Source organism: Parambassis ranga, chromosome 10, assembly GCF_900634625.1.
Source record: "Parambassis ranga chromosome 10, fParRan2.1, whole genome shotgun sequence".
Lineage (NCBI taxonomy): Eukaryota > Metazoa > Chordata > Actinopteri > Ambassidae > Parambassis > Parambassis ranga.
In genome coordinates this window covers 14,709,822-14,733,960 of record NC_041031.1, presented here as the reverse complement: position 1 = coordinate 14,733,960, position 24,139 = coordinate 14,709,822, and the positions used below count along the sequence as shown (strand labels likewise).

Below are 24,139 nucleotides of genomic sequence, written 5' to 3'. Positions count from 1 at the left end.
GGCAGCATCTTGAATAATGATGTGGTTTGTTGAAGGGAACCTTTGTTTTCCATACCAAATCATGCTTTCAGCTCTGTGCCCCCATTGTAACTCACTGAAGGACGCTCATCTGCTTGTGTACAGTTCTTAACTACTCCAAACGAAAGAGTCGAGTGCTGGCAAATGATTGACTTCCTGCATCCCCTCTGGTGACCTGAGATCTGTCGTCAGTAATTCTGTTGGCATTCTGAAGTGGTGTGTGACATGTCATTCGTTGGGAGTTTGAAGCAGGAGGAACCCCCAGTGAGCTGTACAAGGACAGTCAGTCAGAGGGGGGAAGTGGAGTGTAAGTGCCAGGCAAACTGCCTGGAGAGTATTCTCTAAGGCCGGGGCATCCATGGATCTCTGATCCAGGGCCAGCACTGAGAACTTCAAGAATCCACAGTAGAGCACACAGGCTTGTAGCAGGAGGCCTCCCTGACTCTCAGCAGCTTACTGGAGCATCACCAGGTCTTTAACTCACATTCAGCAATGGAAGGGATGTGTGTGTATGTGTACACGCAGCCTTGCCCCACCATCAGAAAAAAGTGTAATTATACTAAAAACCTGCATGGAGGAAATGGGAGGAGGGCCATGAAGGAAATGTTACCCTCTATGCACCCTCATTAAACTCACAACAGTGTACATTACAGAGCCCTGTAAAAATATTTTAACCAGGGCTAGTGTGTACATGTACCTCCTGGACACCAGAGAAGGGGGATACATTTAGTGACTGGACTGTCCCTGACAACATAACACACTCTCACATTACAAGTACATGCCTGCTGTGTTGCATAAGTGGATCAAAAGAGAAAGGACCGTCCCCCAAAATAAAATAAGCTGTACGACTAATGAGGACACGCAGTGGGAGAGAGAGGGAGAGATACAGAATAGTCCCAGTTTCTATTAGCTCTGTTTAGTTCCTGTGGGTCACTCCTAAAAATACAGGCAGACTCTGGAGTATTAATTGCTTTAAGGGAGCAGGATTTAACATTCATAATTGTTGCCTGTGTCTATGAGTGAAGGGTGTTTGGAAAAAATATATCTGTGATTGATCGCCTTTAGGAGCTGGATATTTTGAGAGTAAATTAATTTGAATAAATCAAACATGATTGAGTTATTAGGCACTCTGTGACAGCTGAAGGCCACTGCCTATTTTCATTGATATGATTTTTATAATCATTGTACATTGTAATTGAGTTTACAACTCAAGTGTTTATATTTTTTCCAAGTGCTACTACAGTAATCAACTATATATCGGTTTTAAAATCTCCATTATGTTAAAGAGCAAACTGAGGATCTTGTGGCGTCTGGTCAGTGCCCCACAGGGCCCTGTATTTTAGGGTTTTTTGATAACTAATTGATTATAGATTATTAAAATATAAATAATTTGCTGAAATTTGCACCCCTACTTATGATATTTCTGTTGACTTGGATTTGCATCCATTTGTGTTACTACTTACCTGATTTCCTCATGCCTCAGGCTAATTTTTAAAAGATTTGTTTGCTTTACTGTAACTCCACAAACTCTCGAAGTTGGAGGTGCAGTTATGATTTTGTAATGCTCCTTCAATCCTATCAGTGAAGAGGTACAGTGCCTTCTGCTTAAGTAGAGGGAACATATCAAAGTGGAATGGGTGTATATGTCACCAAACTATGATTACCTTGTACAGGAGTTGTTTTTTTTTACATTCTATACTTGGAGTGTGATACAGAATCGCACATGTTTTATTATCAACAAGGTGAGGCTGCAATTTATAGCTATCTTATGACTCCCACCAATTTCTCCACAGAGGCAGCTAATTGCAGTTCAGCACTCTCTGCTCCTCCTGAATGTCCACAGTATTGAGATGAATCATTTGAACATTAGGAATTTGAACAGGGAAGCATTTAGCTCTGCCATCTTTGCTACCGATAAACTATCTCACTGGCACAGCCCTCATGCTTCCCTTCAGATTGGAGGTATTGTGAAGCTGGGCATTAAGACTCCTTTCTCTATTTAGAGCTGCTCTTTGTCTTGTCCCTCTGCCCCTCCTTCCCCAAAGCTGCCACTTCACTCACTCCTTTTTCTCGTCTCTCCTGTGCCTGAAAGCCAAGTGGACTTGTCTGAATGGTTGTTTCCGCATGTGCTGTCCCTGTTGTAGGAGTGCTAGCAGGTTGCTCTTGGTTACAGGCAGTGAGGCGGTGTCTGGTTACCTCACCTTGCAGCGTCACTGTTGCATTGTTAACCCTTTGAGCAGGGTGGAGAGCTGTCACTGGGCCCGGGTTGGATCTGTATTTGCTTTGAATCCCCTTTAGGTTTCAGCAGGGGATTACAGTTCAGCGACCTGAAGCTTGTTTTTGCACCTGCTCAGAATTTCAAGGAGCTTGGTTACTTTGGGTTCGATCATTTTTCAAGGCATAGGTGTTTGTTTTTCCAAGGCTACTCCTGGACTCGTTTGACTGAATATGGACTTTGATCTGTTGTTCACGTTACAGGAAGTTTTGCCAGCTATGGATGATTAAGCTGTAAGGTAGGAGTCAACCCATGCAGCTTTGGCAGTCACAGAACTGTGGAATAAATTGTTACTTTTATAGACTAATTATGATCACAACACAGATATGTTGTCATTACAGTAATATCGTACATAATTGCGTTTTGTTAATGGTTTCATTCTGTTGTGTTAAACTAAATTGCTGCGCTACAGGAAACATCAAAACCTGATTTACTTTCTTTTTTCGTCTCCAGTGTAGAGATTTTAATTGTCAAGGAATTGTAGAGATTAGTCGCTTGCATTGCAGCTTTTTTGTGGCCCCGGCACATCTTTTGTGTGATCACATGAGCACCTTCACCTACTTGTTTTTCTAGCTGCATCTGCCGGTCTGTTTATCTGGCTGTGTGCTGTGTGGTGTGGTGGCCTTGCTTGTTCCAGCAGCCTAGGCACCGAGCATGCTGTGCACAGCAGGCTAATGAGAGCATTCTTAATGAGGAGGTCCAGGTAGATTCATACATCATCCCTGTTCTCCTGAGCACCAACTGGATTTACACACCTATGACAAATGGTCATGCATTCAAAATTGTTGGAGGCCTTCCCTTTTTTTAACCACACTAAAGAGCCCATGTTGAACTGCATTAATCTCTGTAATTAATTACCTGACATGAGACATTACTAGACGTGTAAGGCAGATCTGTGATAAACCATCTGTTCCTGGGGTAATTAATCAGCCTAAAGATTCACTGAACCCCTTCCTCTCTGCACACTGCAGAAACCAAGACACAGATATCACATAATATTTTACTGGAACAGAAGAGTGCTTGCTCTTTGGTCTCTTAATTGAAGAGACTGTGGGTACATCATTCTCAAAGGTTAACCTTAAACTGCCTTGTGACGTAAGCTGCCTTATCTGATGGACTCCAAACTGTATTTTTGTATTTATTGTATGTCTGTGTGTTCATAGTTTAATGTTAGAAATATACAGACAGGGGAGTGCTTGATACATACTGTATTACCAGGAGAACAGTAACCAAACCCAGTGTGTCTCCTATAGAGACAGCACAGTGGTAATGCCCATGTGACACAGATACAGGAAATGACTGCTCAGTGCACCTTGTTGTCTGGGTATTGGAAGTTTCTGAAAAATTAAAATTCCACAGGTCCATTTCTGTGTTTTCTCTCTGCTCCCATATCACAAATCCTTCAGATTTCACCATGTAGACACACAGTTTTTATATGTCCATCTTATCCTGTGTTAAACTTTACATTAAAGCCCAAAGGGGAAATGCTCCAGGACCTATTTTTTTAGGTGCTGTTGACACAGTTTGTTTTTTTTTCCCTGATGCAGAGTATAGTCGCTTTGAGTCTAAGATCCACGACCTGAGGGAGCAGATGATGAATAGCAGCATGAGCTCAGGATCAGGCTCCCTGCGCACCAGTGAGAAACGGTCTCTCTATGTCAGGTAAAGTTGACACACACACAAACACAACTGCTCTCACTACGCCAAATTCTAAGATGTGCAAGTAGAATATCAAGTGTTGCATAATAAACCTCGACCTGTTTGTGGGACAGAATAAAGCCTGAATGCATGTGTTGTTAAAAGCTGTTGTGTTGTTAGATAACAGCAGTGTGACATGTATAGCATAGATCATATTTCAGTATTTTTCAATATTTTATGCAGCGTAACATTTAATTTATTTAGGACATTGGGCTGACACAATTTATTACCACCTGAAAGCTAATGAACAGGCATCCCCTGTTGTTGTTTTGATGCAATGTGTGACATTGACTTGGTGTAATGTGATTGACGGTGGGGTTTGTCAAAGTGACCTGTGTTATGACAGTGCTGGCTAGTTGCCGACCTGGTTGGCAGCTCATTTAGGAATTAAAACAGGTGGTATCCCTCTGCTCATATAAAAGCAGTAAGGTTTGGCAGGGGTGAAGGTGAAAGGACGCTTTGACATAACTCTATAGTCCAATTGCTTCCCCTTTTTTCTGCTAAAGCACTAATGCGCTTCACTTACCCTAAGCTAAGTTGATAGGTACATTACTAGATTGTTTTAGTTCAGTGGAGATGGACCTTACTCTGAGTATATAGGTGTTGGAGGGCTGCTGTAGCCAGAAGTGTGTTAAGCAGTGTGACTCATGCCTCTCTTATAGACTCCTGTGAGGCATGTAGAGCCTAGCCTGCTCCTGTGCGGGTGACTAAGCCCACAGTTATGTTGGAAAAGCTGTCTAGTTTGCCAGCTGATGCGGGAGCCGCCATGTCCTCCCAGCTCTGCCTCGGGAATGTGGAGGCGTTCAGCCTCTAAGGTGTGCTTAAAAAAAAACAAAAGCATCACGTGTGCTCACACTCTGCCTTTAACACAAATATGTCAAGGTGCTGTAGCACAGCCAAGCCAAGAAATGAGATTATCACTCATCAGCCTTGTTTTCACAAACCAATGAGCTTTCTCGTGATTGTACCATGACAGTTACCAGCTGCACTTATTAATACATGCGAGCCATAGCCAGCCTGTCTGTCCTCTGGACCATAGAAAGGCCCTTAAGATATGGGCTTGTAGGTCAAGGAAGTGTTAAACCTGTCAAGCAGGTATTCATACCTTTAGAGATAGCTCTGGGTTTACCTGTCTGACAAGATGGTAATGCACTCAGACAGACAATAAATACAGTGTGTTTGTAGTGGAAAGTCTCCAGCAACAGCAGTTTGAAATGTTGAATGGAATGCCTTGGTAAATGTGTTGCATGAATTATACTGTAATATTTATATGGACATTTCTAAATGTGTCCTTTATTACGGACACAATCCTATTTATTCGAAATTCAGTCAAGTCGAAACCCAGACTTGAAGACAGAAAAAATAACAGGGGCCATAATGTAATGCTTGATGTTCATATCTGTCATTTTGTGCCATCTTTGGACAGTGGTCCAGTAATTTGAGCTTGATGTGTGTGGAATCTCTACACAGGAATTCAGGATAAAGAGAACAGGGAGTGTAACTAAAGCCTTTGTTTTTGTAGAGCTTTGTTTGACTACGACCGAACGAGGGACAGCTGCCTCCCCAGCCAAGGTCTGAGCTTCTCTTATGGGGATATCCTTCATGTCATAAACGCGTCTGACGATGAATGGTGGCAGGCGAGACTCGTCACACCTCATGGAGAGAGTGAGCAAATTGGTGTCATACCAAGCAAGAAAAGGTAAAGTCACTCTGCATGAAAGTGGTATACTAATGGCAGACATTGGCAATGTGATGACTCCCATTCATGCCCAACCTGAGCTTAAAGTGTTTCCTTTTGTTTTTCCAGAGTGGAGAAGAAAGAGCGAGCCAGATTAAAAACAGTCAAGTTCCACGCCAGGACAGGCATGATTGAGTCTAACAGGGTAAGTGTAGAGGGCCAGCTGCTCCCTGCCCTGGTGCCAGAGCGGCTGTCTTCAGAGCTGCTGCTCAGCTCCCAGGGAGGTGGCCTACTTCCCCCTGAGTGTGGGAAAGGGCCCAGCACCTGCTCACTGAAGCAAGCACAAAAAGCACTCATATTACTGTATAGATTACACTAAAGCTCTGTGGAGATGAGAGGTCTCTGTGGTCTCCACAGCTTGTACATTTGGTGATATTAAGTTTGTAAAATGTCTGCACATCTGTCGGAGACTGATCTGTTAGATTTCATTTGCAGAAACATAAATCAGCTGAATTGTTGTCTGTATTATCTAATATACAAAAAGATTAATTGAAAATGGTACCATTTTTAATTTGATCAACAGATGCCTGTTTTCTTGACATTGATGTGCCATTCATTTTCACCCATTACCTGCTTCTCATTTTCATTGTTTTTGATGTGTATTGTTTGTGTAAATTTCATTTGTTTTTGTGTTTTTTTGCATGGGTGTTGAGTACCTCCCATTGAAACCCATTCTGTTTTTGTTTTCATCTTCTCATTGCCCCTCCCTCCTTCCTCTCACCCACGCATCGACAAGCAGCCAGTCAAAGTAAAGCGCAAAAAAAGCTTCAACCTCTCACGCAAGTTCCCGTTTTACAAGAGCAAGGAGAATATTGTGCAGGAGTTGGTGGAGTCTGAACGTGAGTACCAAGCTGTGCAACTGAGGGGCAGTGGGTGGTGTTTTTCTGTTCTTTGCCCTTCATGCTTCAGTTCTGTCTCTCAACTTTCATCTTTCCGCTCACCTCCAGGGATGGTTTGTGTGTGATGGCACCACTCATCCCTTTCTCACTGTCCCAGAGAGATGCTCCACATGCATGAGCCAGCCTCATCAGGCTGGAGGTGTATGTGTGTGTGGGGGGGGCTTCTCTCTGGTGTGTCTGTGCATCTGTCTATGGGCTTCAGAGGAGTTTCAAGCTGTGCATGTGTGTATTTGCAAGTTCTTGGCTGCATTAACACACAGGCCTTCTAATACTGTGATGCTACTCCCTGTATAAGTCCTGATCAATTCTTCAGTCAGTGGCTGACCCACAACAAGAAGAATCTCATTAACTGGACTGAAGCTTTAACACTTAACAGGTCAAAATCCCATTTTAATGGGATTGGGCTTCTGTAATTGAAAGGCCGTGGCTTACTATGAACAAAGTGGAGCTCAGGCTTAATGAGTACCGCAGCACCATGTGTCAGTGGGCCTGGTGAGCACTACACAGCACTCCTCTCCCTCTCTGCCCCAACTTCTGACTAACCTCTTCTTCTTCCTGTCTGCTCTCTTCTCTTGGTTTCTGCTCTCACCTGTCGGGACACCTAGGACTTCCCAGGGTTAAGCGATGACTTTTATGGATCAAAGAGTTTGAGTAAGTGTGTGGTTGTACTGTGTAAAGAAGCTGTCCCTGAGCTCAGAAAAATGCTTTGTCACTGCAGGCCCAGCTGAGAATTTAAAGAAAAACCACACACATTTTATTCTCACACACACAGTCCAATATGCGTGCTCACACTCACCTACTCAGATTCACAGTACATATAAAAGATGCATTCCCATGAGAGGGCGAGGGAGTGTTACACTTGTTCTGAAAGTTAGGCATCCCTTCTTAGAATACGTGTTTAGTGGAGTTTTGTCAGATAAGGTCCCACAGAGCTACAACACATTTGTCACCAGAGCAGGATGTTGCTAAGTCTGGCTGGAAACATGTTTCCCTCTAGTTCCCTAGAGTTGGCCAGCTCCTACCTCCCTCCTGTGGACAGTGAAACACCTGTATATTTCCTCCATCTTTCCCCTGATATAAGATACGGTGCCACCAGCACAGATCAAGGAATAGGAAACATTGGCCAGGGAATTGTGGGTCATATGGGATATTGTCACAGGAAACACTTAATTTCCTATTGCCTGCACCTAAAACCACTTCTCTAATATTGCAAGAGCATGGCTGCCACACCGAACTAGACTTCTGCTTTCTATCCTTTTTTTTTAATGGCCTAGTTGTTGAGAAACAGAGTGCATTTCCCCCCTAAGGCTGTTGAGGCTGGTGAAAATAATTTTCACACATAAGAAGAGAATTTATTTGAATGCAGCTGTGGGTATACTGATCTGAAATGCACACTCTTGCTTTTGCAGAATGCCTGACATCCAACACAAGTGACAGCGAAAGTAGTTCAAGTGAGTCACCTTAATTTCTCATGGTTTTTCAGTTTTATTTTACACTGCCCACATAGAGAAATTATATAATAGATGACTTTAAATTTTGTTGTTTTAGCATTTGCTCTCCCATGAAGACTGTGTTTTGTGTTATTACAGAGGGTCAGGAGGACACAATTCTTTCCTATGAGCCAGTCATTCGACAGGAAAGTGAGTGAAACACTTCAAAGGTCAAGACATGTGTTGAATGTGTTTATATGCATCCTTACCTGCCTTCCTTGTCTCCACTTCAGTACACTACACAAGGCCTGTGATCATTTTGGGCCCAATGAAGGACAGAGTAAATGATGACCTCATCTCAGAGTTCCCACACAAGTTTGGCTCTTGCGTACCCCGTGAGTTGTCAACGCATGTCACTACTGCACGGCACACTAAATGTAAGCAGGGATTAAAATAGACCTGTTCCATTTGCTTCTGCAGATACAACTCGTCCAAGGCGAGAGAATGAGATAGATGGCCAGGACTACCACTTTGTGGGCTCTAGAGAACAAATGGAGAAAGACATTCAGGATAATAAATTTATTGAGGCTGGCCAGTTCAATGAGAACCTCTACGGGACAAGCATCTTGTCAGTCAGAACTGTGGCCGAGAGGGTAAGCATCATGTTTCTCTATATGATTGGTTTATCAGTGTGGCTTTGGTGTAGCTGGGGTTGAACCATAACTACATCTGGCGGCCTGATAATACATGAAGCAGACATTTGTCATTAATGTTCCACTTCCTTATGTGAGTGTTTTCTACCCACCTACAGGGTAAACACTGCATTCTGGATGTTTCTGGAAATGCCATAAAACGACTGCAGCAAGCACAACTTTATCCGATTGCCATCTTTATTAAACCAAAATCCATTGAAGCCCTAATGTAAGTCCAAGCCTTCAAAACTGTATATGCTGTTATCAACATATCAGCATCTCTTAAGTGTGTGTGTGTGTGTGTGTGTGTGTTCTATACTAACCAAAACTACTGTTGTTTTAGGGAAATGAATAAGAGACAGACGTATGAGCAGGCCAATAAAGTCTTTGACAAGGCAGTGAAGCTGGAGCAGGACTTTGGAGAGTTTTTCACAGGTTAGTTTCATTTCTGACCCTAACAGGTACTGTGACCCGTTTGGGTCATGGGTTGTGATTTTTACCGTCTGAACTCCAAGCAGAGTTTTTTTTGTGTCTGTCACATTTTAATTGATTGTGGGAAAAGATCCACCATCTAATTATTAAATGAATTGTTTCATTTTAATTCCTTTTATTTGAAAGGAAGATACTAAAACAGATATTTGACCAATTGTTACATTTGCAAAGCATGTATCTGTTGAATATTTCACCCAACAAATATGTTTGTCTGTTTTTACCTCCAGCTATTGTACAGGGTGATTCACTAGAGGAGATCTACAACAAAATCAAGCTAATCATTGAGGAGCAGTCTGGGCCCTACATCTGGATCCCCTCCCCAGAGAAGCTCTGAGCCCCCTGCCGTCCTCTCTGTGTCGGTGCAGAGCTCCCCTTCTGCCTCCCAGAGACCCCACCCAAGCCCAAATAGCCCCCCCTCTCCTCACCTCCTTTTTGCAGATATGTTTCATATCAAGTTTTAGTGTCATCATTATGTTACTCTCTAAATGAAAAAGAAGTCTTATCACCATTACTGTGACTGTGCACACCCCTGCATGAGTTTCTCAACAAATCCATTCAAGACTGGAAATGCCATTCCAAAGGAATTTGTCAAATGAAAACAAAAAGGGAAAAAGGACTTAATCCTTTTTGTGTACTGAAGATCAGAATGTTTTACAGAAATCTAGAGAGGAGTTGGGATTCCAAAAGAAGTCGCAGGGGAACAGAGACAAATCATACCAAGTTGGAACACTTTGTAAATGTTCATCAATTCACATTTAAAAAGACACGCAAGATGAGAAGTTGAAGACCAATTAAGGGTTTTTTTTTTTCTTTTTTCTAAGACTGGATAAAATCGAGCCCTGCTGATGGTACTGTTCACGGAGTCATCTCTCTTGTTTATAATGACTGAGGAAATTAGTGGAGGAGTCTACAAACTGGTGATCTATTTATCACAAACCAGCTTGCTGTTTGGTCATCTGCCAGTTGTCTGTGCTGCAGCCGATAAAGACATCTTGGGAGGCAGATCAAGAGGAAGAAATGCGTTGTGAATCTCTACATTTATATTATGAAATCACAAGATAAAAGATAAAATCCTACTGAGATTTTACTACATATTAAAAAACTACACATTTTACACTTCACTAGAATTGTCAATTTGGAGGGCTGTTAGATTTCATTTTTGTTCTTCTTTTTCTTTCTTGTGGGATTTTTTTTGCTTGTGGTTTTTAGCTGCTCTGTGTAAAGGACGGGGGTAGAGAAGTGTAACTGGGCTCTCTGCAAAACACCAAACTGCCTTACATCAAATACAAATTCTGTTTTGTGACTACCTGTTGTCTGTGAGGGAGGCTGCACACAAATGACGAGGAAAAGAGAGGAAACAGTCTCATCTTTCCTTACTTTATTGGGCCTCCAGCTGTCAGGAGGCCTGACTTTAGTGCAATAGATTCAAAGAAAAAAAGTCTTGCCTTGTTGGCGCCTTTTCTCCCCTGTATTTCAGCCTTTTTCCTGTGTGATTAAAGAATTTGGCCATCTGATTACAATTTGGACAGCCAGAGCCTCCTAACGCATGTTGAGCAGCAGATCACCCTATTACACTCTCTGCCTTCCTAGAGGATTCTAATCTGATTGGTCACATGGTACTGTCCTATCTGCCGCCATAAAGGTGGCCTTAAAACGGGTAGAACAAGACAATAATTGTATTGGATGTCCTAACAATTAAAGAGTCATTATAACCTGTTTTGGATTGTCCCCCTGTCCCCCTACCAAAAACAACACTAAAGTTGGGTTTGAGTAAACCTACATGCTTTGTGTATCTATAAACATTTTTTAGAAATCTGTTGTCAGCAGATGCTGAACCACTGTGTTGAGCTCTTCGTGTATCTGGGGTGAGCTAGACCAGCTCAGGAATCCTAACACACAGACACCATTTCCCCTGACTGAAGGGCCATGTTTAAACAATGACGCCGTTCATAGTAGTCAAATGTGAACAAAGCGCTTAGTTAAAGGTGTGTTAAACTGGACGGTGTAATCAGGTTGTATAATGTGTCTTCTCTTTTTCGCGAGGCTGGGAGCTTGTTCAAGGCCATTGGTTTGGTGACCTAATGAGTTGGCTGTGTGGCTTCACCAGGATTGAAATGACCTGCTTCACCCTCCCATGCAGATCTTGGCGCTGTACGTTAACGTGTGCATGTGAGAGGGCACAACTGAAGGAGTGCTGTGCCCCCCTGATCCTGTGAACGCTTTCTTCCTCAGCTTTTTTTTGTTGTTGTTTTTGAAGAGTGCAATGGGATGTTTTTGTTTTCTTGTTCCCTCCTCAGAGAGCCAGACCCAACAACAAGTGTTAAGCTAGACGTCTGGGTCCCCTGCTCTCTCCCACCCACAGAGCACCTGTACCTGCAGGCATTTTCTGAACAGGTGTGCCCACCTGCCAGGCACCACTGCTAAACCAGCTGTCATTACCTGTGTCAAAACCAGAGTTCAGGGAATAACCGAAGGGAACAGAGCCATTTATAAACTGCTTGCAGACTGTTTCAAAGGGTGTGGTAGCTGTACAATGTAAATAAGCCCCCAGCAGATCCCCCTCACCTGTGCTTCATGCATGTGTGAATCAAACTGGGACAAACATGTTTTATAGACCACAAATGTCAGGTAAGTAAAGTTTGAGCTACTCTTGAAATATAATTTCCATACAAATGTGCTGTATTGTTGGTATTTCTCTTCAAATGCCTATTGGAACACTTAACTAGTCAGTTGGGAATTCAGTTCCCTCATGTAGGGCCTGTCTACATGTGATTTCTTGTGGAACGTGTCTGGGTGTATAGATTTAAAAAAAAAAATATATTGTAAAATAAAGTGATGCAGACAGAAATCTACACAATATCACAGGAACCAGGAGCATTGATCAATACATTATTAGAAGTTTAGAATTGGTCCTCTCTGGTGTTTAGTTGAAATACAGCTGACTGTTAATAATGTGTGTGGTATTCATACCTCAGTCAGCCATGTCAAAGCCCAAAGAACTTGATTTCATTTTACTCTTTCCATTGAGGTTGTGATAACAAGATGGAACCTGAATGCCTCTGTGTGTGTATAATTGACGAGGGTCTTTGTTATGATGAGAGAAATGACAACATATATGCTTTTTTTGGGTTGGGGGGGTTAGGGTTCTTGTTTGTACTTTGGGGTGATGATATGTTTATGTTATAGCACATCTGTGCAGTAAGTGCTTGCAAACATGAACCCTTTGATTGTACAGTAGTTTCCTTCCTGTCACTGCAGGTGGTACAGCCTATCAGGACACTTGGCCTCATGGTCTTCCCTGTCCTAGTTATGAGGGAACAAAGTCCTGCAATTTTTGTTTGGGTTTTATTTTGGGACTTGACAAGAGTTTATTTGTTTGAAAATAAAATATGTGACTCAGTTATGATTTGGATGTGCTTGTTATTCTACTTTTAGCAGCTCATTGGAGTTTTGAAAAAATGTATAGTATTGACAGCCAAGGAGATAGCACGATGTGGGGAGCAAATAAGCAACAATAGTGCCAGAATGTTGCTTATTTAATCCTATCCAACAAAACAATTGAACATGTGCTGAACATTTTTTTCACATCTTGGGAGAACATGTAGTTGCAACAAATTAACGGAACTGAATCTATCCAAGTTCAACTTTTAGAAAATGCAGATAACGTTGGGCTAACACCAGCTGACCTGTCACAGATTGTTTTATTTTTCCATGACCAGGTTTTTCTTTGCTTTGTCCAACCTGTCCAGGATTTCACTGTAGAGACCAGACATCTGTGGGTACACATAAGAAATGAGTAACAAGGGCAATGCACAACACAGTCCTCACTACTGGGAGGACTGCGGAGAAGTCCACAATTCCTTCATTACAAAAAGTCAGATTTGCACAGTGTGTTTTTGATGATACTAACACTAATAAGTACAAGTTATGTTAACTTTCATTTTTCAAAGATTTGTGTGTCACTTTGGCAGACTCTTTGTCTATTGTGCTACAACCTCATCCCTTCCTTTTCCCCCACCAGCCCCTCTACCTGTGTCTCGTAGCTGTCCTGCGAAGATCCCAGGTGGCGGATGAAGCTCATGGCAAGGCCACACCACTTCTCAGCTTCGGGGTATTGAGCCAAGCTGTAAAGCAAAATCCCTGTGTTCCAAGCCCGAGTCAGCAGCCACAGGGTCTCCATCTCTGGGAAATCGTCCGGCTGCAAAGGAGAGCAGGAAGACGTTCAAAAGACCCTTTACCAGAGGCCACCTGGAAGACTCTCTTAACAAGGCAGCAAGTACCAAGTAAACTCTCATCAAATCCTGTCCATTTGTAGGTTAACCTTTACAAATTCTTTAAAAAAACTCATTTTGATTCATATTTTACTACACTTAATCCAGTCCCTTTGCTTTGATCCAAAGAATTCCACAGCTTTCGAGTAATATCTCAATATGAAAGGGGAACTATGCTCTGCCTCTAAAGCAGCGTAATGTCTCAGTAATTTCATGTCTCTCTCAGAGCTGTAGCTCACCGGCAGTGTGATGATTTGTACAGCATATTAACATTCAAATTGGCAGGAAGGGGTGGTGAATGGAAGCATCTGCTAATTGAAGTGCGACTGAAAGCCCATTGATAAAAAGAGGCTTCTAGAACAGCAGGCAGGCATGGAGTGGAAGAGAGGGGGTTAATTATATAGCAGGGAGCATTTCTGAGGGAACAGGAGGTGGGAGCCAAGGGATGTCAGTGTGTGATTGGCGCTGACTCACTGCGGCAGCAATGACGGACAGGGCCTCCTCGTAGTAGTCCCACAATTCCTCGAGCACATGGGCCTCCACCTCTGTTACACCACTTGGGAGGGACAGCTTGATCAGGCTGTGAACACATTTGCTAACACAGGGACACAAAAAGCAGCAAAACAATCAGGAACTCCTTCCTCCGAATAACAACTTTGTGGAAATGTCAGGGTGTTTTCATGCAGAGTAATGATGGGTATACCTGCAGCGAGCAAGGTCAGCCTGTGGCTGCTTCTTGTGCAGAGAGAGAGCAACTCTTAGGGCCTTTTTACACAGCAGAGGGAAGTGGGCTGGAGGCTCCATGGCTAACGCTGCATATATGTATGTTATAAAAAACAAAAAACAAAGGAGTGCTGAAAGTAAATAGTATTGTGTCTTTCCGAAAATATTTTAGTTTTCTTCACCTGCCATGGTCTCTAGCACTTTGGCTTCAACATTTTCAAGCTCCAGAACAGACTCCAATACCGTCTCAACCTTGGGATCGTTCAGTTTGGCACGAGCCTCAAATTCATACAGCAGCAGCAGTGTGTCTGTTGGGTCCATTGGGAAGCTTCCTGTAAATACATTTTGACAATACTAACCTTAGCTCAATTTTAACTCATGAAGGACTCTATCCTGTCTTTGTGTGAGGACCTCCATCTGTTTTTGTGTAATATTCAAACAAACGTGGTTGATATTTGCATAGTGGCGCTACCAGATGCTTTCAGGGTCCTCCAGATCTCCCAGCAGATCTGAATGTGCTCCAGAGCTTGAGTGAGCTCCTCAGTCTGTGAACCAAACAGAACCAATGTATTCTGGAATCATTGCTGCCATCTAGTGTTCAGTTGCTCTTCAAAGGCAAAGGGATTAAACTGAAACACCTACGCCAGCACCAATAAATGCTGTTAGTCACCTCTCCTTTTCATTAAACTTGGTAAATTTCCATTCATGTGGATGGAGAATGTGCTAAATGTAGGAGATGGGCAGTGGGTGGCACACCTGAGCAGAGTGAGACTTCCTGCAGAGTTCCAGACAGGCAGCAGCGGTCATTAGCAGACACGTCTTCTGGCCCATGAGCAGTGTGCGATCAGGAGGGCACAGCTGGGAAAGCTATGAGATACACATACTTAACCAATACATGATTGATTTCTAAAATACTGCACTGAGAGAAAGGCTCTCACTAAAATGAAGTCGTTTTCTAGCATTAGGGAAGAGATACCAATCTCTTCCTAAAGCACCATTTAATCCCAGTTCAACTGTTCTTAATCTAGACCCGTGTATAGCAGATATTGATTATTTCACCTGACACAGCTAATAACAGCACTTGCCTTGTAGGAGAGCACAAAGAAATCCCTCATTCTGTCAGGGCTGCTCTCGCAATGCAGTGCAGAGTTCCAGGCTGCAACAAGGATATACAGGACCAGACAAAGTGCTGAAAGATTTTAAGTCATTTTAGATTAAAAACTGACATGGAAAGAGTCCCTGTACCAATCTTTCTGAACCAATTTGCTTCCTCTGTTCGCTGCTCAATAGGCAGTTTGGACTGGTTTGAAACTGCCAGCAGTGCTGCACCAATGGTAAACAAAAACATTAGAAGGTTATGACGCACACTGTTGTTTTGACACTTGTTCTCAAACTACAATCTAACCCATGCTGTGTACTCACCCATTTTTAGATATGGCAACAGAGCATCTAGATTCACATCCCTACATGGAAATAATTCAGTAAATGCAAATCTGTCCTGGCATCGGTAATAATGTATAATTTTTTGGTGCTTTCCCTCACCTGGTTTCTTCACTGGGTTTTCCTATTCTGGAGAGCACAAGGCGAACCAAACACCTGAAAAAAATATGAATGAAGAAACCAGCGTTGACCTCCTTTCTTTCACCTACTAACTGTATTATACAGAGACACACTTTCAGTGGAGAAGTGAGGGAATATAGGTCAGTGGATCACAGAGGTTTACGGAACAGACTCACTACAATCTGGAAGCCACCTCTACTAAATGTCACTAAATGTGTGAAACACTGCCGCTGTGTTCCACCTCCAACATGTTAACAGTAATTATTACACTTTTTAAATGTGAAAATAATAATAATGTTTAGGCAAAACAAATAAAACAAAAAAGGGATTGATGCCAACAATTTAAATAGATCTTAGTAAAATGAAGATGTTTATTTAATTGTGTATTCATGCTGACCTCAGAGCAGTCAGAACCTGAGCCTCGTCTTTGGAGTTTTCACACAGACTCTCCAGGGCTTTCATGGCGATTTCCTGCTGCTCACTCTGTCACAAGGGAACCAACATCCTCGTCATCATTAATACCACCACCCACCTGTCACATTTGTCACAATCACACAGTATACCAAAGAAAATCTTTGCTAATTATAATAAGTAGCTCGAGAGAGAAGATATATCTATTTGTACAGGGATTGTGCTATTGCAGCATGTGCCTATACTATTTCATTTTCATTTACAGTAAACCTGGGAAGGTGGCAGACAATGAGCCCTCTGATCACAGCTGATTCTTTTTACTCAACAATGAGAGCTTTTCCTGGAAAGGTGTGGTATGCCCTAACATCTGTGACCATGCTATTCTTCTCAGAACCCAGCCACCACCCTCCACAAACCAGCATGACTTCAGTGACAAGGACATGATCCCTCATCAGCCTCACACTCACAAACACTGCGTTAAAATGAGTGTTCAAGCTGCAAGTACCACTGATGAGGTGCTATATCATCATAATAATATCATAAAACCAGGAAATGTGATAATGTTTCTATCAGCTCTAAATTTTACGAGTGCTGGTACAAAAACAAACAAATGAGTCCTGTGATAAATGATACCTCCAAAGCAATCTGTGCAGCCAGAGGGAGGAGAGTGGAAGCAGCATTCTCAGATAGCAGCAGTCTGTCCTCGCTGGCCACAGAGCTCTTGGACAGAAGTGCCATCGCATTCACAGCCTCTGCAGCTGGTATAAACAAGCAGCCTCATCACAACAGAGAACATCCTAAAATGTAGCATTATTAAAAACAGATATCACACCATACCTTTCTTCACATTATTCTCCTGCACAGCAATCTTATAAATACTGAACTGAGTAAAAACACTGTCAGGATCACATCTCTCTGCTTCCTTAATTGCGTCCTTGGCCTGAAGACACACATTTGAAAATATATGCATAACATAATTAGTGATGAAGCCCCTGGACAGTAAAATTAAGTCAACAGTTGGCACTGTGGTTCAACTTTTCTTACCTTTTCCAATTGTTCGAGTTGCAGAAAACAGGAAGCTCTGTTCCTTTGCAGTTTGGATAAATTGGGCTCCATCTGACCCGCCTTGAAGAAACTAAGGGAGTAGTTATACCACTGAAGAGCCTCAGAATAGTTTCTGGCCTGGAAGGAAACACAAACATCCAGATAAACTTTATTTGCCCACATGGAAATAAAATGTCTGTACTGAACCTAAGCTTGTATTTGGGAGAACTGTAGAAACGTGTTATTTAGGAAACCACAGAAACCAAGAAAAACACACACACAAACTCTAGACCTGCGTTTTCCATGATAACTAAGGGGAACACGTCAAATGCACAGTATGCTCACTATAACAAATTGTGAATTAAGAGTAAACAAAGCTGTACCTCAAAGTGTTTGGATGCCTTGTCCCACAGCATGACATGTAGACTCGTGAGGGCCTGTGGAGTCAGCTGTTTACCTGTGTAGTGGCCTGTGTGGGTGTGAACAAAGAGAGCCACACAGTGGCAGAGAACTGCCTGTTTAATTTTTTACTCAAATTAGACTTATTAGAGAACAAACTGCAAATACAAAGTACCAGTGATGATATCCTCGATCTTCTGTTTGCCCAGAAGCTCCTTGCCTCTTTGAAGCAGCAGCTCAATGTGCAAAACAAGAGCTGTTCCCAGGTCAGGGGAGGACTCAAAGTGCTGGCACACACGTTTCAAAAACTCAAATGCCAGCACTTCTCTAGAAAAATCGAAACAATTAAATGTGCCATTGTATGTATGTGTGTGTGTGTGTGTGTATGTGTTGCACATTACACAGAGCTATAAGATTTTACTAGAGTTTTACCTGTCTTCAGACATAAGCAGTTTCACTGTACTGAGGCACCCGTCAAGAGAAACCTCAGAGTCCAGCATCTCATTAAGTCCTGAAAATGTATTTTTGTGATCTTTTAAATGTGCATTTTTAATCTGCTTAAGAGACATGGTACTTCCCTCTATATGAGGACAGGCCCAGCCTTTTAGTGCTGAAGCCTGAGCAGCTCTATGAGAACACCTGACCAGAGTTGTAACTTGTTAAAACTCACAGTGGTTTCAAAGGATCAAACTAGCGACATTCTATGTATCACTTTCCCTCTGCAGCTGCTCCTCCACTCACATCTTCCGCTACCAATGTTAATCACGTTCTGTGTAAATAATTCATTCAGGTCTGGTGTTAACTAACCTGCTCTGATATGGTTATCTGAGGCTCCACATTTCAGGAGTATTCTGATCTTTAAGTACAGTCCAGATGCACTCACACATTCCTGTCAAATTGCACAGTGTAATCAGGTACAGAACGTGTTTGTGCTTCAAACTGTAACTGCAGTGTGTAGCTGACTTCTCATGTCCCACCTTGTTGGCTAAGCTGACAGCATTAAGAGCCTTTTCCTCAAATCTCTGACAGTCCCACTCCAAATAAACAGTAGCAAGGAGCCGCAAAACTTTGGCCTATTGTGAGTGAAGTCACAAGCATTTCATTATTTAAAATAATTCCTATTTTACTATAAAAACAGTATAGCTATAAAACATACTATATACTATAAAACAGTAGCCACTAGGTGCTGTAAACACTGTCTTACCTGGACGTCAGATCCAGGGGCATATTTCACATTCATTTTCCCAATCTCATAGCTTTGGCTGAAAAAGAAGAAGAGCCTTTCCCACCGCACTGTTTCTTAACACTTTAATGTAGTAATTAACATTTACTTACCTCAACCAAAATGCACTCTCCTCAAATTTTCTCAGATCGTACATGTCTATTCCAAAGTTGTAGCACATGAGGGAAAGGTATGCAGTCTGTATTGGGAAAGTATATTCACAACAGTATGTTCTGCAGATGGGAAACTCTGGTATTAAGTGTTGTTTAAGTGATAAAAGAGTGCTTTTTCTTACATCTTTTGGTATCCGGAGCAACATGTCTTTACAGCGCTGCATATGGACCACAGCCTCTTGGTTGTTCCCTTGACCTATGGCCTGTACAGAAGAGCACACTTGAACTTTTCATTAAATGTCAGAAAACAGCAGTAATATATTCCTTATTAGATTTCCCCCTCTCATTGTTTCTCAGTTCACATTTTAGCTGTCTCACACTTCACACTGCAAGTCTGTCAGAATAGCACTTCCTAGGCTGCCAAATATCACAAGAACAAATATTCACATTGAAGGTGTTGAATATCACATGCACCACAGCTCACCGATTCTGCCTGGCATGAGAGAATTCGAAGCAGATCTTTCTCCACATCCTCCTTGGATGAAGTCATGTGAGCTGCTCCGTCACTTCTGGACGTTAGCTGGCTATAGAGGGTTTCCAGGCTCTAGGGAAATTGCAGGTTGAGTAATTTGTAGGGCCAGAAAATGTCTATTCGATTTGAACTTAAATAAATTGAAGGTCTCTCTCAGTTTAAGTGCTCTTTCTTTCACCTTGACAGCAAGCCTTAGGAAAGGGTCTGCCATCTGTGGATTTCTGCAGTCCAGCCAGGTTCTCCCTGTTTTGCTGGCCATCTGTAAAGATTAGACACTGACAAACTGTGCCTTGTCCTAAAATTCTGAGCACTCACAGGGGTGTAATTCTTACCAGGATCTGTATGCGTATGGCACCCTCTGTTGGATTCTCAGCATCATAGCAGTAAAGCAGACTGCAGGCTGCATGACGCACTGTCACGATTGTGAAAATGTTTTAATGTGACACAATACTACTGAAACTACCACTGCATGCAACATTTCAACTGATTTGTCTGAGTATTTTAGGCATCATAATCAATAGTATCATTGTCATTTTTAAATATGTACTGCAACTAGAAATGTACCTTTGGCTTTCTGATTTTTTCTCAGAGTGGCACCCTTACTACCTGCCCAGTTCCACAGCTGGACAGCACACTCCTCAAGCTGTGATGTGAAAAATATTATTTTACTGTTACTGTTGCATATTCCTGACCAGGCCTGTGAGCCCTAAGTCAAAATTAGCTCACACACTCTTATCTACCTGTGGGTCTGGTATTGGGGGAAAATCCTTCAGGCCAGAGACTTCAGAGAAGAGTTTCTCAATCGCCTCATCATAGTCCGTCTGCTGCTTCTGCAGGTTTTCTGTGAGACCTGTGCATGAGCAAGAGCGGATTATGACATGTTAGCAGCAGCCGAACTGCAAACAGCAGACACACATCCTTACAAGCGCAGTTACCCATTTCACAGCATTGTTTTGACAGCTAATTTCATTTCCCCGTGGAAGATAACCAAGGAAATGTGCACTTGTGTTTACATTTAGATACTGAGCAAGCTGTGACAATATTGTTTAATCAATATTATGGATTGATTAAGCTTTCAGTCAGATGTTTCAATGGCCAGTAATACTTCGAAAAAGTTTCTGGTGACAGTTTTTAAAACCCCTTTGATATTCTGTTATTGCTTATTGTTGAACAGCTAACATACTATTTATTACTTCACCAAAAAGCAAAGCAATTTAATCGTTCGGCCTACTCTCACAAAACATGAAATATTAAACAATTTAAAATAGAATTGTGTACCTCTAAATTTAAGAGTAGCTTACCATAGATACATAAAAACAACAGTATACATTATAGTGTATAAACTGCTGTACTGCAGTGTATTAAATGTAATCCAGGTAGTGTGGGGTAATGTAGAATATCCAAACAACTCTGAAACTCAAAGATGGCAGATTACCAACAGGTGACTTTAACTGATTACATTCAGAACAACCAGGAGCATTTTCAAATGTCCAGCTGTTAATCAAATGTATGTTTTTAGGGAAACCGGTGTCTAAATTAGCATACAGATCGATTATGTGTCTAAATACAGAAGCGGCTGTTAGCATAATAATTAAGCTAACCTAGCTACGTGGTTAGCCGCGGCGGCTAATAGCTAGGTTGGAGGCTAATGTTAACTTTTGTCGGATAAAACTGCATTCGGTGGCCAATAGCGGTCTTAAATTGTTATGTTTAACATAACATATATGGTTTGGTTTGACCAAGTGAACCGACAGCTACTCACACTTTATAGTTGTGACAAAGTGCTCCATGTTTTACGGCTCACCACAGACAACAGTGGCAGGCTGAGTTTAGGCCTAGCTCCTTGAACCTTGGATAGCTGTCACAAATGCCCGTGTCCTGGACGGTAATACAAGTTTTTGTTTTGTTGGTGTTGACTTTGTGTGCCAACATGGATAGGCTGTTTATAATACTTTATGACATTGATTACATTAAATTTTAGCTGTTTTGTTTCCTATGTGATGTTTTTCATCGTGTACAACAAAGTTGCAGAAACTTCTAAAGTTGCAGTACATTTGGTTTGAAAAAGTTGTGTTCTTAAGAGACAAAATAATGTCTTATAATGACATTTTAGTGTTGGCATATGTTTGGGTTGCATGTGTGTAACTTTGACTGTTGCCTTATTGTGTTGGAGAAACCTGATTTCTCTCAGCATGAGTCAATCCAAACTTACAGTATGAATGGGATCTGGAGACTGTGACCCTGTTTCCTGTTAAGACTGAGTACAGTCATTTGACCAACAGAGCAGACAGTCAGACAGTCTTTCTTCTTCACAGCAGAAGAAAGACATTTCTACCAGTGCATTTACCCAAGAAAGGCAAGAGGAAGACGGCATGCTGTGTGTGTGTGTAGAACCCGTCAGTGCTCCTGTAGTGTGTTTTGAACACAAGCTTCTAAAATAAATCACTTTAAATCCACACCTCTCAGCTAGCAACTTCCAGCAATTGTTCATCTGTAGACTTATCTGTTGCCCTCTCAGCCCGGGGTAATGTCTCCTGTACCGAAGACTTAACTGTGTACACACGCGAAGACAGTTACAGTGGCAGCCATTGAGGTTTCTTAACCACAGTCCCAAACGAAAGAAAAGTAAGCTGGTGATGTGTGCATTTCTGGAGTCAGTCATGCAGAAGAGAGACTTTTTGTGTTTGTCTAAATATGGGCAGTGATTTCTTTGGGTGAAAACATGAAATCAAAAGATACTGTAAATGATCATTTACTGACAGAGTGGAGGAATGTGAATTCTTGAGCTGTGACAGTGTGGCCTCATAATCCCATGAGCCAACAAGACTACTACAATGTTCTGAATTATATTCCATGTATTCATGTCACCATTTTCTTCTACAGGGATGGAAGCTCATCAGGTTTCGCTCATTCTGTACCTCATCCACACCACTGCTCCTGATCCAGGTTCCAAAATGGTAGCCGCTGAGTCCTGGTGGGGGCGGAAAAGGTAAGGGCAGGATGTTCTTATTTACAGTCCCTGCTACTGTGACCTATACAGCAGGACAGATAATTGTTGTAGTGATAAAAGAAAACAGTCTGTGGCATATCCACACACTACAGGGCACAGACAGACAAAGGAGGCTTATTTACATTGATATAAAAAGCAGCATATCCTGTTTCTGAGGTTAAAAATAAGACCGGCGAATGTTTACTCTAAACTCTCAGGCAGATAGACTCAATCTGATGTCACACTGATTGTTTGCTTGGATTGTTTTTCCTCTTCACAGAAGATAACTGCTGGTACCTTTAACCTTCCTGTAGGTTGATTTTATCAAGTCAGGTCAGTTGAGGAAAAACTGTACTTTGTGAGCTTATATTGAAATTATGCAAAAAAGGATGAATCCTCTGTTACATCCGTGTCCTCATAGACTTCCTTGGGTAATAAGACCTTATACTGAGTTAGTGCATGACTGCACAAAGGCTGGTTCTACTTTCTGCATGATTAATCAAAGAGCTGAGCTAGAGGTGCATGTAACCAGAGCTGTCTTTATGCTTTTTAAGCCACACACTTACCAGTCACTCCTCATACCGACCTGCTTCAAAACATATACTAAAGAAGGTGCCATAAGCACATAACTTCAGTGGGATGCAAATGATGTGATCCAGTTTAAATAGTTAGGCACAGTTGGTGTGAAGTTAATTTTAGTCTACTGAAGAAAACCATTAAAGTTCAAAGTAATTTTAAAAACAAGGTTCTGAAACTCGGGTGAGAAATGTGCTTTTCAGGGGCTGAAGACAGTGAAACATGTCAGCTGCAGCACTGTGGTCACACCTGCATGCGCCCTGGAGTTTCAGCACGCTTTACCGTACATTTCAGCATAGTTGCGCACCTCATTTTTAAAGTGCAGCGGTACTGGCCTGCGTGCCGTACTTTGCCCAGGTCTGCTCTATAATAAAGTTTCCCCTTTAACCTTAACTCATTCTTACTCAGTGAAATACTCAGGATGATGTCATGCAGGATATAGGATGGGTTCCTGATGCTCAGCATCAAAATCATCACTGCATTTGATTAACACTGAATCATCTGAAAATGAAATGAAAATCATCTGTTAATGTTTACTTCATACTGTAAATCATGAACTATTGTGACCAACTAACATTTCCTCTGACTGGATATTAACATAAAACAGTATTACAGTCAGTATTATTATACCTTTGCATGACTAATGAATCGTCATACATTATTAGAGCATGTCCTGTGATATCGTCGTTGTGCTATTGACAATATAAGCCTGTATTACTCCCCTTTTAATAGTGTTTTCATGGCATAAATAATATATACATAGTCTCTCCCTTGCAGACGGCGTATAGCTGAAACACAAGTCATGGTCATTGCGGTCGCTTTCATGGAATTTGTCCATGAATGCGTAATGCCCGATCATCCTTTTCTTTTTCTCACCATCTTTTTGTTGCACAGAGTGTGGTCATTATAAACATGCCTGTTCATTTTCATGAGGTGGGTTTTGTCTCCGGACCCACAGAAATGAGTTTGTCCTCCCCAACAAAGTGACGTTGCGCGTCCTTCCTCTGCGCCTCCATAAAACGTGTGTCACGCATGGACTGCAAAGTGTTGCACAGTC

The 24,139-nt window shown here is 42.0% G+C and overlaps 2 protein-coding genes across 6 annotated transcripts in view; one reads left to right on the top strand and one right to left on the bottom strand.

Moving 5' to 3' along the window:
- dlg3 (discs, large homolog 3 (Drosophila)) overlaps positions 1–12,648 on the top strand; it is a 64,306-nt gene extending 51,658 nt beyond the window's left edge. For all 5 annotated transcript variants that reach the window (XM_028415484.1, XM_028415482.1, XM_028415486.1 and 2 more), the window contains 11 exons: positions 3,841–3,955; positions 5,514–5,690; positions 5,799–5,874; positions 6,469–6,568; positions 8,038–8,079; positions 8,218–8,268; positions 8,352–8,453; positions 8,539–8,711; positions 8,870–8,979; positions 9,094–9,185; positions 9,470–12,648. In XM_028415484.1, coding sequence (XP_028271285.1) covers positions 3,841–3,955; positions 5,514–5,690; positions 5,799–5,874; positions 6,469–6,568; positions 8,038–8,079; positions 8,218–8,268; positions 8,352–8,453; positions 8,539–8,711; positions 8,870–8,979; positions 9,094–9,185; positions 9,470–9,576 — 1,145 coding nt within the window. In that variant the 3' untranslated portion in view covers positions 9,577–12,648. The remainder of the gene's footprint in view (positions 1–3,840; positions 3,956–5,513; positions 5,691–5,798; positions 5,875–6,468; positions 6,569–8,037; positions 8,080–8,217; positions 8,269–8,351; positions 8,454–8,538; positions 8,712–8,869; positions 8,980–9,093; positions 9,186–9,469) is intronic.
- Positions 12,649–12,831: 183 nt separating this feature from the next.
- Positions 12,832–21,307, bottom strand: tex11 (testis expressed 11). Its single transcript, XM_028416568.1, has 29 exons — positions 21,280–21,307; positions 20,258–20,367; positions 20,082–20,160; positions 19,850–19,929; positions 19,696–19,776; positions 19,470–19,589; positions 19,168–19,248; positions 18,986–19,071; positions 18,855–18,912; positions 18,628–18,723; positions 18,458–18,539; positions 18,083–18,161; positions 17,826–17,977; positions 17,635–17,720; positions 17,252–17,389; positions 17,045–17,147; positions 16,841–16,965; positions 16,194–16,279; positions 15,779–15,832; positions 15,659–15,699; positions 15,482–15,559; positions 15,313–15,392; positions 14,993–15,094; positions 14,709–14,781; positions 14,419–14,568; positions 14,217–14,325; positions 13,988–14,108; positions 13,273–13,440; positions 12,832–13,015 (listed from the first exon to the last, which is right to left on the bottom strand). Exons 1-29 carry the CDS (start codon positions 21,305–21,307, stop codon positions 12,944–12,946), a joined length of 2,718 nt encoding a protein of 905 aa, XP_028272369.1. The 3' UTR covers positions 12,832–12,943.
- Between the last annotated feature and the right edge of the window lie 2,832 nt (positions 21,308–24,139).

Coding starts and splice junctions, on each gene's coding strand:
- tex11 (XM_028416568.1), bottom strand. CDS start 21,307: ATGGAGCACTTTGTCACAACTATAAAGT. Junction 15,833..16,193: donor CAGGTTCTGACTGCTCTGAG/GTCAGCATGAAT, acceptor TATTTTTTTCAG/GTGTTTGGTTCGCCTTGTGC. Junction 13,441..13,987: donor TGTCCGTCATTGCTGCCGCA/GTGAGTCAGCGC, acceptor TCTCCTTTGCAG/CCGGACGATTTCCCAGAGAT.